Genomic DNA, 13901 nt, shown 5'->3' on the forward strand with positions numbered 1-13901 from the left:
TATAAGCACAAAATACTCAAGTATGTAAAAGGATGATAAAGAGAATTATACTTGTTGATGGAAACAGTTCACTTAATATAATTTAAAGTTTGTGACTAACTGGATTCTTTTGACTGTAACTCGATTGCTGAATGGATGTCTCTGTTATCTTCTGTTTTCAATAGGGGCCACATGGTATCCAAGGTCCAATCGGCCCACCTGGTGAAGAAGGCAAACGAGGTCCCCGAGGTGATCCAGGAACAGTTGGTCCTCCAGGCCCAATGGGAGAAAGGGTAAAATTTGAATAACAAAATAAATTCTTATAGTTGTGGGGAGATTACTCGAGGAACTTTTGGGAAATTGAGGAAAACTAGGGCAGTTAAGAGAAATGCTAGCAGGTATATTACACAGTTCAGTATGGCTGTCTGTGAATTAAGGGAGCCAACTGTCTAATCATTGTTTAGTCATTCATTCAATAATATTGATTGAACAACTGCTCCATGCCAATTTTGATACACGGTGCTTGGGACACATCAGTGAACAAGACTGCTATGGTCCCAGCCTCCATGGAGGGCTAGTAAATAATAGTTTTGTGCGGAGGTAAGCAATAAATAAGTCAACATATAAATAAAAATATAATCACACATTTAATTTTTTTTAATTATTTATTTTCATTGGAGGCTAATTACTTTACAATATTGTGGTGGTTTTTGTCATAGATTGACATGAATCAGCCACAGGTGTACATGTGTCCCCAATCCCGGACCCCCCTCCCACCTCCCTCCCCATCCCGCCCCTCTGGGTCATCCCAGTGCACCAGCCCTGAGCACCCTGTCTCATGCATCGAACTTGGACTGGTGATCTGTTTCACATGTGGTAATATATGTGTTTCAATGCTATTCTCTCAGATCATCCCACAGAGTCCAGAAGTCTATTCTTTACATCTGTGTCCATTTTGCTGTCTCACATATAGGGTCATTATTACCATCCTTCTAAATTCCATATATATGCATTAGTATACTATATTGGTGTTTTTCTTTCTGACTTACTTCACTCTGTATAATAGGCTCCAGTTTCATCCACCTCATTAGAACTGATTCAAATGCGTTCTTTTTAATAGCTGAGTAATATTCCATTGTGTATATGTACCACAGCTTTCTTATCCATTCGTCTGCTGATGGACATCTAGGTTGCTTCCATGTCCTGGCTATTATAAACAGTGCTGCGATGGACATTGGGGTACACGTGTCTCTTTCAACTCTGATTTCCTCAGTGTAATCACACATTTTACATTTAGAGAATAACAGGGTGATGTGGTAGAGCGTAACCGTATGACAGTCATGTGTCATTAGATTAGGTGTTTAGGAAATGAGATTCTTTGAAAAGCTGGCACCTAGATAAGATCTATAAGATAAGGAGGAGCCAGCAAGAAACTTGAAAGAAAAAACATTTTCAGCAGAGCAAGCAACAAGTGCAAATCCAGGAAGCCTGAGAAGTTTGAGTGACTTCAACGATCAGAAAAAATTGCTGTGACTGGACTATAATGAAACCGGTCTGCAAGGGAGATTAACATTATTACCTGACTTTTGTATAGAACTTCAGAGAATGTAAATAGTTTCGCATCCAAGACAATACTAATGCCTGCAATCACTGACATTGTGATTACCAAACATGGTACCGTTTTTTTTTCACCTCTTGTCTCTGTATCTAGGTATCAGGTTTTCTCGAAGTTTGATTTTACAGTGAAGCGTTAGAATATTTCTTGATTTGAATAATTTTGACTCAGTACTTATATATATATATTTCAAAATTTAAAGTTTCTTCCTGTTTAGTCAGGTTACTTTTTAAACACATATCTATTGCTGTGTTGGCTTGATCATAGCTCCTAAAATCTTATAATACTAAGAATAAAAATTCCCCATTCATTCTATGTTACATAAACGCCCACAGTTGAGAATCACGCTTTGGTCACTTGCAGGGTGCTCCTGGCAATCGTGGCTTTCCAGGCTCTGATGGTTTACCTGGACCAAAGGTAAGTTTATCCTGTCAAGACTGACACTCTTGTGGGTATTGTTGCAAAAGATGCCATTGTCCGGAGTGGTTATCTAGCTTTGGCTCACGTGGGTTCTGGATCTAGAAAAGGGTTGGATACAGACATTAGACCTAATGCCAGATCCCTCTTGTGCAAGTTCTTCAGTATAGAGGCCTCAGGGAGAAGGATGATAGTTGGAGGTATATTGAAGGTCCTGAAAAGAACAGACCATAAATCTTTCCTTTAGCTGATATTGTTTGTTTCCTTTCTTTAGAAATTTAGACTCTTTTAAAATTCTGGGGTTTCTAAATCTAAGTGATTGGAGTGAGGCTTTAAACACAACTCTCATTAAATAATGTTGGAAAACCTTTATTCCAAGGAATCCAAATGTGAATAAAATGTGAAGTGACATGGTTTACAGAGGTCTTTGTACCCACTTTGACCAATTCCTTTATACTAGTGGTTTGATTTATAAAACAAGGGTTTTACATACAGTTGCTTTTGTTTGCCTGCATTCTTTTTTTTCCTGACGTGTTCTACTTTGCTTTGGAACAGGGCGCTCAAGGAGAGAGGGGTCCTGTTGGCTCTTCAGGACCTAAAGGAGGTCAGGGGGATCCAGGACGTCCAGGTGAACCTGGGCTTCCAGGTGCTCGGGTAAGAACACAGCAATTTTTTGCTACATCAACCCAAGGGATATGCGCCTGAGAATCCATTTTTTAAAGGCTTTTTAAAGGTTTTATTTTTTAGTAACTTGATTTCACAACTTGGAACATTTTTTTTGGTTTGTTTTTATGGATTTGACTTTATTTCTTATGAATTGTTTGTTATTTTTATCATGTATAGAAACTTATATACATGTATAGTTATATGTATACATGTAGCTATCATGTATAGTAACTTCTAATCCTTTTTCAAAGGGGTATGTATTAGTAACTTTACCACTTGATTAAAAAAATCCAATTTATCAATTTTTATAATTTTCCTTTATTCGCTGATAAACAACAATTTGACTTTTACCAGAGAGTGTTCCTGGTAAATTTCATTTTAACAAAATGTCATTTGAAAATTCATTTGAACTATGTAAATACTCATATTCAGTTGTTAACAATGCCCCTTAAAGAGAAAAAATTATACAAAAGTTGCTTGGAAAGATACATTTGGCTCAATGTAAGTTCTTTATCTTTAACCCTGGGTTAGAGGTGGGAGTAAAAGTCTCCTACAACTCTTTATCTCTCCTTCTATGTGAGAACCAGTCCTTGGGTTCCTCTGCTATGATAATCTTCCTTAGATGCCTCATAAAGGTGGAATGCCTACTGAATGGCCAATTACTTTTAGTAATAATGACCCCTGATTATAGATTTTAAACTTGGAGGACTCTGAAGGGTATTAAGAACCTGGTAGGAGGCATAGCTATTGTATTTCTTGAGTTTGCAGAGACTTGTACCTGGGCCTTCACCTTGCTAGGACTGGTAAGCTAAGTCCAAGGTGCTGTTTAAAAAAAAATTGGTTACCTTGAGATTTCAAACCAGGGTGGCCCCTTGCACTTCCCGTGTAGATGGATTTCCTCACATGGGGCCTCCCATTACAGGAAGCTTAGAGACTGGCCCTGCAGGCTGTGCTGTGCAAACTTCTCCCAATGGAGGGTTCCACCTGTGGTACCTTGTTGGCACATTGTGTTATCTGTCCTGTATCCCCTGAAGCCAGCTTGGGTGAAGTCCATGACGGAGCTCTGAGTTTGTCTAGAGGAGCCTAAGGCTCCCGAGAGTGGGCACTGCAAAACAGGACTGGACCTTTTAAATGCAGTGCTAGTTTTACTCTTTAGAAACTTTGCTTCAGTGGTAGGTCAGCAGCAAACTGACAGTTGCTTTTAATTTTTAGGGTCTGACAGGAAATCCTGGTGTCCAGGGTCCTGAAGGAAAACTTGGACCTTTGGTAAGTGATTTAAACAAAAGTCCACCACCATTAATATTTCTCAATGGACATGCAGCTTAAATGGTAAGATCCTTAGTTAAGGCTGGTGTATGTTGAGCAAACTTTGGGAGATAGGAAAGGATGGGGAAGTCTGGTGCACTGCAGCCTATGGGGTTGCAAAGAGTTAGACACGACCCATCAACTGAACAAAAACAATGTTTTTGATTATGTGGGTGCTGATCATGTCTGAAATACACCCTCCCCTCCTGGAAGCAAATCCCAAGGCTCTGATCATTTTCAAATTGACCAAAAATTGATCACACATTGAAATAAATGTTTGAGATTGTGACTGCTTCTCTGACACAAATGAAAAAGTTGAAATGATGTATTTATGAATATTGGTAGAATTTGTCTATTAGTAACAATCTTGTTTCTTGATATCCTTCTAATCTTATACATTTAAGAGATGAATAGGTATAAAGTTTGACAACTCACATATTCTGGGCCCTTCCTTTATACTGTACATGTGAAACAGAAGTCCTGAGTTTTCATTACCATACATAAGAGTAAATGAAAGAAGAGAAAGATTTCCCCTATTAATATGAGTGTAAAGAGATATAAAGATGAAACGTATATAGAATAAGAATTAAGTCTCTGTTCTAAATATTAAAATATCTCAGCAGTTTATTTTTAATACTCAACTATTCTGATTCGCTAGCATAAAAATATAGGATAATTTAAAGCTTATATATCTTTTATGGTATGCAAAAACGAGTCCCAGTTTGGGCGATGTGACATTTATAGAGAACTGATGTGAAACTTGCATTGCTCCTGTCAACTTTGTAGGGCGCTCCAGGAGAAGATGGCCGGCCGGGTCCTCCAGGCTCCATAGGAATCAGAGGGCAGCCTGGGAGTATGGGTCTTCCAGGCCCCAAAGGTAGCAGTGTAAGTACCGTGTATAATGTTGCCATCTCATCATAATCCTCACTTGCCATAACAACTGTCAATCAGCAAACTGATTGAAACTTAAGTTAGTTTGTATTGATTCTCTAGGGTGATCCTGGAAAACCTGGAGAAGCAGGAAATGCTGGTGTTCCTGGGCAGAGGGTAACTACCCATTTTCTGTTAAAGGAAAAAAACAAAATGAAATTATCGAAATTCTCTTGGCCTCACCTCATATATTATCTCTCTGTGATGCTAGGGAGCTCCTGGAAAAGATGGTGAAGTTGGTCCTTCTGGTCCTGTGGGGCCCCCGGTAAGTTTTATTGAGAACATATTCACATTACATTTTTCAATGATGGTTGTCTTATCTGTAAGACTTGACTTTACAAATGGATAAGTTTCAGGGGGAAGCAAATAAAAAAGAGCAAGGTGAAAGAATTTCAGCTATATCTTTTGAGAGCTGAAATAAAAAGGTATCTCCTGCCTTATTATTTTAAGCTTCTATGAATACTAATGGCAAAAGTTACCTCATCATCTCTATGTTGTCACAGCTGAAAAATATAGCAGCTAGGAAAATAGTATCTGACAAATATTTTATAATGTATTTTATTTAAAATATGTAAATATTCAATTATGCCTGTTTTTATAATATTATACCTTATAGAAATTTATTTAAGCTGGAAGATAATTATGAATAATAATAATATACTCTGTTATATATAATTATGAATTATTATGATAGAAGTTATAATTATATAATATAAACTTATATACATTTATTATTTCCTACTTATTAGTCCTCAAAGGAATATCTCTTGAGGTTTATTTTCATCCTAGGAGTCTAAAATTGTGTTTATCAGAAATACTTGACATGTTTATTTGTTTTGAACTGGGACAATTTAAATATCTTTCTAAAATGTTAGCTTTGCTTTCTTTAGTTACTCTAGTTTTGAAAGTTTGATTAATACTTCTTATAACACTGAGAAACTACAATGGAAACATTAGATTGGATACATAAAAGTAATGAATTTGTCTGTGCCCAATAGTCAGTTTTCCCACAAATTTTACAGTTGACTCTAGACACTAATGTTTGGATAAAAAAATGAACACATTATCTCTGTCTTTGCTGGCTTTAGGAGGTATTTTCTCACCATCAAGGACTTCAAACAATACCATTAGGTGATTTTTAGAACTAGTATATTATCTGGCTAAAGTGAAAAACTTGTAATTGGAAGAAATGCAAAGAAATATGAATACTTGGGTAGTTCACACAGAGAGGAAGCAAGTAGACCTGGCTCCTGGTGTTCATGGTTTTCTTTTCTTTGTGACTCAGGGTCTAGCCGGGGAGAGAGGAGAACAGGGTCCTCCAGGCCCCACTGGCTTTCAGGTACGCACTGACTCCATCTTCCCTTTCTTCTTCTCCTGATAAAATGCTTTTTCTTATAGAAAGTATATGGTTGAATGATGTGAAATTTTATAATTTTCAAAGAAGCAACTCCTCTTTTAGTAAATAGGATAGACATTTGGATGAAATCAAACATTTTTGTTCAAAGAACAGGAATAGACTTCCCCTGAAAAACTGACCAAAACCCAAACCTTTAACAAATTAAAAATTATAAAATGCTTTTGATATCTCAGTAGGATTTATTTAACTATATTAAGGCTTATCTAATGTATTGGTGTCTAAAATTTTTCCTTTAAATTTTTATGTTGTATTGAGGTATAGCAGATTAACAATGTTGTGACAGTTTTTAGGTGAAGGGGCTCAGTCATAATTTTTGTTGAACAAATTTTCATGATGTATCTAAATATGTTAGTAGAATATTTAACAGCATTGGGTGATCATCATTTGGGGAAAAACTTTCAGGCTAACTTTTCATATTTATTCTATCAGCCTAAAATGTTATTCTGAGAGCCATTAAATACTTCACAAATATAAAGAACTTATTGCTACATTATCATTTTGCTAAGTGGTGGGCAAATGTAAATCTATACCCATAAAAGGATTAGCTGCTGTGTTATATTAGAGGGTATAGGTTTCTAGTTTTGTTATGCTCAACTTTTGTTTAAACAGTATCATTTGCTTGAAAATAGTAAGGGAGCTCCATACATTGAAAAGGGTGAAGGGTTAATACTAGTGGCCTATTAATTTCTATGGAGACACAGGTTTATATTCTTACTTTTATTTTAGGGGCTTCCTGGTCCTCCAGGGCCTCCTGGGGAAGGTGGAAAGCCAGGTGATCAGGTAAGTTTTTAAATAATAAGAGTAGTAATACTAAAAATTGCTGACTTATAATATCACTTACTATGTGTTAGGCTTTGTTCTGCTTTGCTTGAAGTTAATTATCTGTTTTAAGCCTCAAAATAACTCTTATGTACTAGGTACTATTATAATGTCCATTTTCTGTTCAGGTCAGTTCAGTCACTCACCCGTGTCTGACTCTTTGCGACCCCATGAACAGCAGGATGCCAGGTCTCCCTGTCCATCACCAACTCCCAGAGTTTACCCAAACTCATGTCCATTGAGTCGTTGATGCCATCCAACTGTCTCATCCTCTGTTGTCCCCTTCTCCTCCCAGCCTCAATCCTTCCCAGCATCAGGGTCTTTTCCAATGAGTCAGTTCTTCACATCAGGTGGCCAAAGTGTTGGAGTTTCAACTTCAACATCAGTCCTACCAATGAACACCCAAGACTGATCTCCTTTAGGATGGACTGGTTGGATCTCCTTGCAGTCCAAGGGACTCTCAAGAGTCTTCTCCAACACCACAGTTCAAAAGCATCAATTCTTCTGTGCTCAGCTTTCTTTAGAGTCCAACTCTCACATCCATACACGACTACTGGAAAAACCATAGCCTTGACTAGACAGACTTTGGTGGCAAAGTAATGTCGCTGCTTTTTAATATGCTGTCTAGGTTGGTCATAACTTTCCTTCCAAGGAGTAAGCGTCTTTTAATTTCATGGCTGCAATCACCACCTGCAGTGATTTTGGAGCCGTCCCCAAAATGGTCAGCCACTGTTTCCCCATCTATTTGCCATGAAGTGATGGGACCAGATGCCATGATCTTAGTTTTCTGAATGTTGCGCTTTAAGCCAACTTTTTCACTCTCCTCTTTCACTTTCATCAAGAGGCTGTTTAGTTCTTCTTCACTTTCTGCCATAAGGGTGCTATCATCTGCATATGTGAGGTTATTGATATTTCTCCCAGCAGTCTTGATTCCAGCTTGTGCTTCCTCCAGCCCAGGGTTTCTCATGATGTACTCTGCATTGATTAAGCTACATTAGTTAAGTTGACTAAGCAGGGTGACAATATACAGCCTTGACGTACTCATTTTCCTTTTTGGAATCAGTCTGTTGTTCCATGTCCAGTTCTACCTGTTGCCTCCTGACCTGCATACAGGTTTCTCAAGAGGCAGGTTAGGTGGTCTGGTATTCCCATCTCTCTCAGAATTTTCCACAGTTTATTGTGATCCACACAGTCAAAGGCTTTGGCATAGTCAATAAAGCAGAAATAGATGTTTTTCTGGAACTCTCTTGCTTTTTCCATGATCCAGCGGATGTTGGCAATTTGATCTCTGGTTCCTCGGCCTTTTCTACAACCAGCTTGAAAAGATCTGGAAGTTCATGGTTCACGTATTGCTGAAGCCTGGCTTGGAGAATTTTGAGGATTACTTTACTAGCATGTGAGATGAGTGCAATTGTGCGGTAGTTTGAGCATTCTTTGGCATTGCCTTTCTTTGGGATTGGAATGAAAACTGACCTTTTCCAGTCCTGTGGCCACTGCTGAGTTTTCCAAATTTGCTGGCATATTGAATGCAGCACTTCCACAGCATCATCTTTCAGGATTTGAAATAGCTCAACTGGAATTCCATCACCTCCACTAGCTTTGTTCGTAGTGATGCTCCTAAGGCCCACTTGAATTCTCATTCCAGGATGTCTGGCTCTAGGTGAGTGATCACACCATCATGATTATCTGGGTCATGAGGATCTTTAGTTGTACAGTTCCATGTATTCTTGCCACCTCTTCTTAATATCTTCTGCTTCTATTAAGTCCATACCATTTCTGTCCTTTATCGAGCCCATCTTTGCATGAAATGCTCCCTTGGTATCTCTAATTTTCTTGAAGAGATCTCTAGTCTTTCCCATTCTGTTGTTTTCCTCTATTTCTTTGCATTGATCACTGAGGAAGGCTTTCTTATCCCTCCTTGCTATTCTTTGGAACTTTGCATTCAAATGGGTATATCTTTCCTTTTTTCCTTTGGTTTTTGCTTCTCTTCTTTTCACAGCTATTTGTAAGGCCTCCCCAGACAGCCATTTTGCTTATTGCATTTCTTTTCCATGGGGATGGTCTTGATCCTTGTCTCCTGTACAATGTCACGAACCTCCGTCCATAGTTCATCAGGCACTCTATCTATCAGATCTAGGCCCTTAAATCTATTTCTCACTCCCACCGTATAATCATAAGGGATTTGATTTAGGTCAGACCTGAATGGTCTAGTGGCTTTCCCTACTTTCTTCAATTTCAGTCTGAATTTGGCAATAAGAAGTTCATGATCTGAGCCAGTCAGCTCCTGGTCTTGTTTTTGCTGACTGTATAGAGCTTCTCCACCTTTGGCTGCAAAGAATATAATCAGTCTGATTTTGGTGTTGACCATCCGGTGATGTCCATGTGTAGAGTCTTCTCTTGTGTTGTTGGAAGAGGGTGTTTGCTATGACCAGTGCGTTTTCTTGGAAAAACTCTGTTAGCCTTTTTATTTTAATAGGTGACAGAAAGTATAGAAAGACAGTTATGACAATTGCGTGTTTTAAGTGCAGTGGTCGGGGAGGCACTGTGTCTGTATAAAGCTAGAGGATGCGCCTAATTCAGACACTGCTAAGTCGCTTCAGTCGTGTCCGACTCTGTGCGATCCCACAGACGGCAGCCCACCAGGCTCCCCCGTCCCTGGGATTTTCTAGGCAAGAGTACTGGAGTGGAGTGCCATTGCCTTCTCCGAATTCAGACATTGGAGGTTTAGAAAAAGTTTCCCCAACAAAGTATATTCTTTTATGTAATCTATAGGATGAATGATGATAAGTCAGGAGGAAGGAAGTTAAGAAAACATTCTAGGAAATGGAAACAGCAAGTGCAAAGGCTTGCTGATCAAATTTAGGCTCTGAGAATTTTTGGTAAGTCAGAAATATCGTATACACCTTGAGGAGGGTGAAAATGAGGTTAGAGAATGACAGGGAATGTTTTGAGTCTAATTTGTTCTTATTACTAGAGTAATGGGAAGGTAAGGGAGGGCTTTTAATTAGAGAGAAATACTGTGAGATTTGGGCTTTAGGAAGATCACGCCACAGTGAAGACAGTACATTTAAAAGGATAAAACTGGAGGCCTACTTGATACAGTTATTATTTGTATTAAATGCAAATAACATTTGTATCATTATTATAATACAAAATTGTACTTGTAATTTTAAGTGACAAATTTCCTTTTGGTTAAGACTTTTAACATAGTCATGATTGCATTAATTTGAACTTACAGTTTCTAGTAGAGTGTGTTGTCTATATTCTGTGTTCAAGAAATATTTAGTAAATTGAATTAAGTTGGTTCTATTTAAAAGATCAGTACTTCATTAGTTTTAATTTCACTTTCCTCTGCTAAAAGTTTTTCACATTCCATTAGGAAATTAAATTCTTTTGCTTTAACTGTCACTAACTAATGTACTATCTTTGTGAGATAATATTTTGCCTGTGCTCATTGCCAAAAAATAATCATCCAGGTATTTCCATGTCATGTATATGATATCCCCTCATTTATAAAAGTGTACACATTTTTCTTTATTCAATATTATGGACTTAGATGTCCAATAACGTATTAGAAGAAATTAGGTATATGGTCTGGAAAACTTTCTAATAAATATCTAAAATTTAGTTAAGGTTTTTCATTTTAAAAAATGTATTTTATAGGGGGTTCCTGGAGATCCTGGGGCAGTTGGCCCATTAGGACCTAGAGTAAGTATTTTCTTCTTTTTTTTTCTTTTGATTAACTGTGTTTCCATTGGCTTCAGTTTATAAAACCATCTTTCATCTTAAACTTGGCTGTATTTTAATCATTGCAGTTCTTTTACTTGATGAAAATCAGTCTGATGAGAAATAGTCTGTGCTGTGAAGCCAGCATATGCTTACTTCAAGTTCATTTCTTATCACTAAATTAGAAAATTGAATCTTAATCGTCGCTTATTTCTAAATTTTTTCCCAGAAATCACTTTTCAGATTTCTGGAAACAAATTTAAATCCATTTTCAGATCAAGCACTGAGACTGCTTGACATTTCTGTGTTGTGTAGGGAGAACGAGGAAATCCAGGGGAAAGAGGAGAACCAGGAATAACTGGACTTCCTGGTGAGAAAGGAATGGCTGGAGGACATGGTCCTGATGGTCCAAAAGTAAGTGTGGTAGTGAGCTCAGTATTTTTTATTAATTTATTTTTTTAATTGTTAAAAATATTTTATTTCAAAATATTTGCTTTACAATATTGTGCTGATTTCTAGTTTATTGGTCAATAAACACATGATGGTACTAGAATTTATTTCTCTTGTTTTTCCAAAGTAATTTCTGTAACAAATATTTAAAGAGCACCTGCTTGACTTTCCTTTGACGTTAAAGAGTCAGGTATAAAGGAGTCTATTCCTTGATGGGGTTTATGATCTAGTACACGAGGCAGTGATATTTCCTCATATTCAAAACTGTTTCTAAAATTTATTTATATATTTTCCTAAGGACTTTTATTTATAAGCAGAGGCAAGAAATGGAAAATTGCATAATTTATTAGGAGATGTTCCTAATCATATGCTCCATTTCCCTTGTCTCAGTTTCTGTAGTTCTGCTCACTAAATATATAAAAGTATGTCATTTTTGAAATCTGAAAATACAGTGCATTATAAGGCAAAAATCAGCACCATTTCCTTTTGGGTGCCGTTGTAAAGTTGATAGAAGATAATGTGGCCGTTTTCAGTGCAAACTACCAGAGCAGAAATTTTTGTGATCAGATGTTAGATACCTTATCACCTTCAAGGGCCAGAGATTGTATAAGATCTGCTTCAATTTCACTACTGAATAAGCCTGAAAACCAGCTTCATTTCATGGATTCTTTAGTGAGAGAATGAATGTACTCTCTAAATGTAATGTCTTCTTTTTCTTATTAGAATCCTTATGATGTTGCCAATAAAAGAAAATAAAAAGGCAACTCTATCATTTTTGTTTAAATCAGTACCCAATTTTCCCAAAGAGAAAATCTGAAAACAAAGCAACAATCAAAACAGAAAGGTATTATTTAAAGAAAAAATAATGACCTCAGAGACAGTTTTCCCAAATGAAAAATATGAACATGAGGTTGAACCATATGTAATTGCCAAGATTCTACTATTTCGGGTTTACCAAAACAGGGATTCCATGTGGCTAAACCATAATATATAGATGAGCTTACTTATTGTTGGTTCATTTTAGGGCAGTCCAGGACCACCTGGAACCCCTGGAGATACAGGCCCACCGGGTCTCCAAGGTATGCCAGGAGAAAGAGGAATTGCAGGAACTCCTGGCCCCAAGGGTGACAGAGTAAGTTTATTTATTTATTTTATTCATCCATTTAGATTTTCTACTGACACTGATTTTCTGGGCAGACTTTTACTTCTGCCATCCTAAGTTGCAAGTCATTTATTCTTTCAGCACATGTACTGAGAAAATGCACAGTCCCAACATTGTTCTAGGCCCAAGGGGATGCAGTTGTGAACATTAGAGATGCCAGTGTAGGAAAAAGACAGTTAAGTGACTAAATGGCCTTTTGTGTGTTTTCGCAGGGCGGCATAGGAGAAAAAGGTGCTGAAGGTACAGCTGGAAATGATGGAGCAAGAGTAAGTGAAATAATTCTTTTCAGTGGCAGGGTTAGGAATCAACATCATCATTACTGTATGAGTTTGCCTGAACTTTCTAGAATAAACCTCATGTTCCCATGGTGGTCAGGATTTGGGAGAATGATGAAATCTGAGATTTGACATTGATTGCCTGTGGATATTCATTTGCTTACCTTGAATTAGAACAAGCCAAAAAAATTAAGTCATTATTGAGAGAATGAAATAAGATACATTTTTATTGTGCACGTGAAATTGATGCTTTAAGCAGTGGGGCCCTCTTTTTCCTTCTCTATAATATTTATTCCATATGCAATGTTTCTGTTTATTAAAATGCTAATCTAGTGAGTCATCTTAGACTTCCTTCCAGTATAGGCAAGTAGAGTTTTACAGAGTAACCAAAGGTGTGATAAATGTTTCTCAATATGCTAGCTGTCAGGGGTGAGAAAATTACTGCATGATGAATCATCATTAACGAGACTGAACAAGTGAAACGTAAAGAAGGATTGCTTAATGCCCTTCCAGAAATTGATGTTTAACAAGCTTTGTGACCTCAAAACTAGAATGTATTTGCAATTCTAAGGATAATCAAACAATCAGAACGAAAATATATTTTCAGACATGAATGATTCTCTCAGGTAAGAGCAGATAGTTAATCACTCAGATAGTCAACATTTTCTGAAAATAGCTCCTGATATTTGCTAAATAGTTTCTGATTCAGTATGACTTAGTTTGCTGTTAGTTGTCATGCTGTCCCCTGACAAAAGCAGTTTTGCTATTAAAAAAAGAGATGACACTGAGCCGCTGTTAATATTTTGATTCTGCCCATTGAGTCACTATTAATACACTGATTATATTAACCTTTGATAAAAAATAGTACATTATAGGAAAGTTTTAGTCTTATTATAACGATTCCTTTTTCTTTTTCTGAAAGCTAGTTCAAGGTGAAACAATTTAGCAAACTATGAAATCAAAGTATCTTTGCCTTTTAATTAAATCTAACATTCAATTCAATATTTCAAAAGTGGTCTAAGTGAGCCTGGTTTATTGTTTGTGCTTCACATCACAGTTGGTCTGGAGTGCACAGTAAATAGTGAAGAGCTGTTTGAAGGAACGATGTGCTGGCAGTTTATTTTAAGGAGAAACATCCAT

The 13901-nt window shown here is 37.1% G+C and overlaps 1 protein-coding gene across 1 annotated transcript in view; it reads left to right on the top strand.

Annotated features, from left to right (window-relative positions):
• The window catches only part of COL5A2 (collagen type V alpha 2 chain), a 147653-nt gene that overhangs the window by 109917 nt on the left and 23835 nt on the right, over positions 1-13901 (top strand). Inside the window, exons 23-35 of the mRNA XM_052636177.1 lie at positions 165-272; positions 1958-2011; positions 2567-2665; positions 3890-3943; positions 4769-4867; positions 4976-5029; positions 5124-5177; positions 6198-6251; positions 7056-7109; positions 10812-10856; positions 11190-11288; positions 12349-12456; positions 12699-12752. Of these exons, the coding sequence (XP_052492137.1) occupies positions 165-272; positions 1958-2011; positions 2567-2665; positions 3890-3943; positions 4769-4867; positions 4976-5029; positions 5124-5177; positions 6198-6251; positions 7056-7109; positions 10812-10856; positions 11190-11288; positions 12349-12456; positions 12699-12752 (936 nt within the window). The remainder of the gene's footprint in view (positions 1-164; positions 273-1957; positions 2012-2566; positions 2666-3889; positions 3944-4768; positions 4868-4975; positions 5030-5123; positions 5178-6197; positions 6252-7055; positions 7110-10811; positions 10857-11189; positions 11289-12348; positions 12457-12698; positions 12753-13901) is intronic.

This window comes from Budorcas taxicolor, chromosome 2 (genome assembly GCF_023091745.1).
Source record: "Budorcas taxicolor isolate Tak-1 chromosome 2, Takin1.1, whole genome shotgun sequence".
In the NCBI taxonomy this organism is placed as follows: domain Eukaryota; kingdom Metazoa; phylum Chordata; class Mammalia; order Artiodactyla; family Bovidae; genus Budorcas; species Budorcas taxicolor.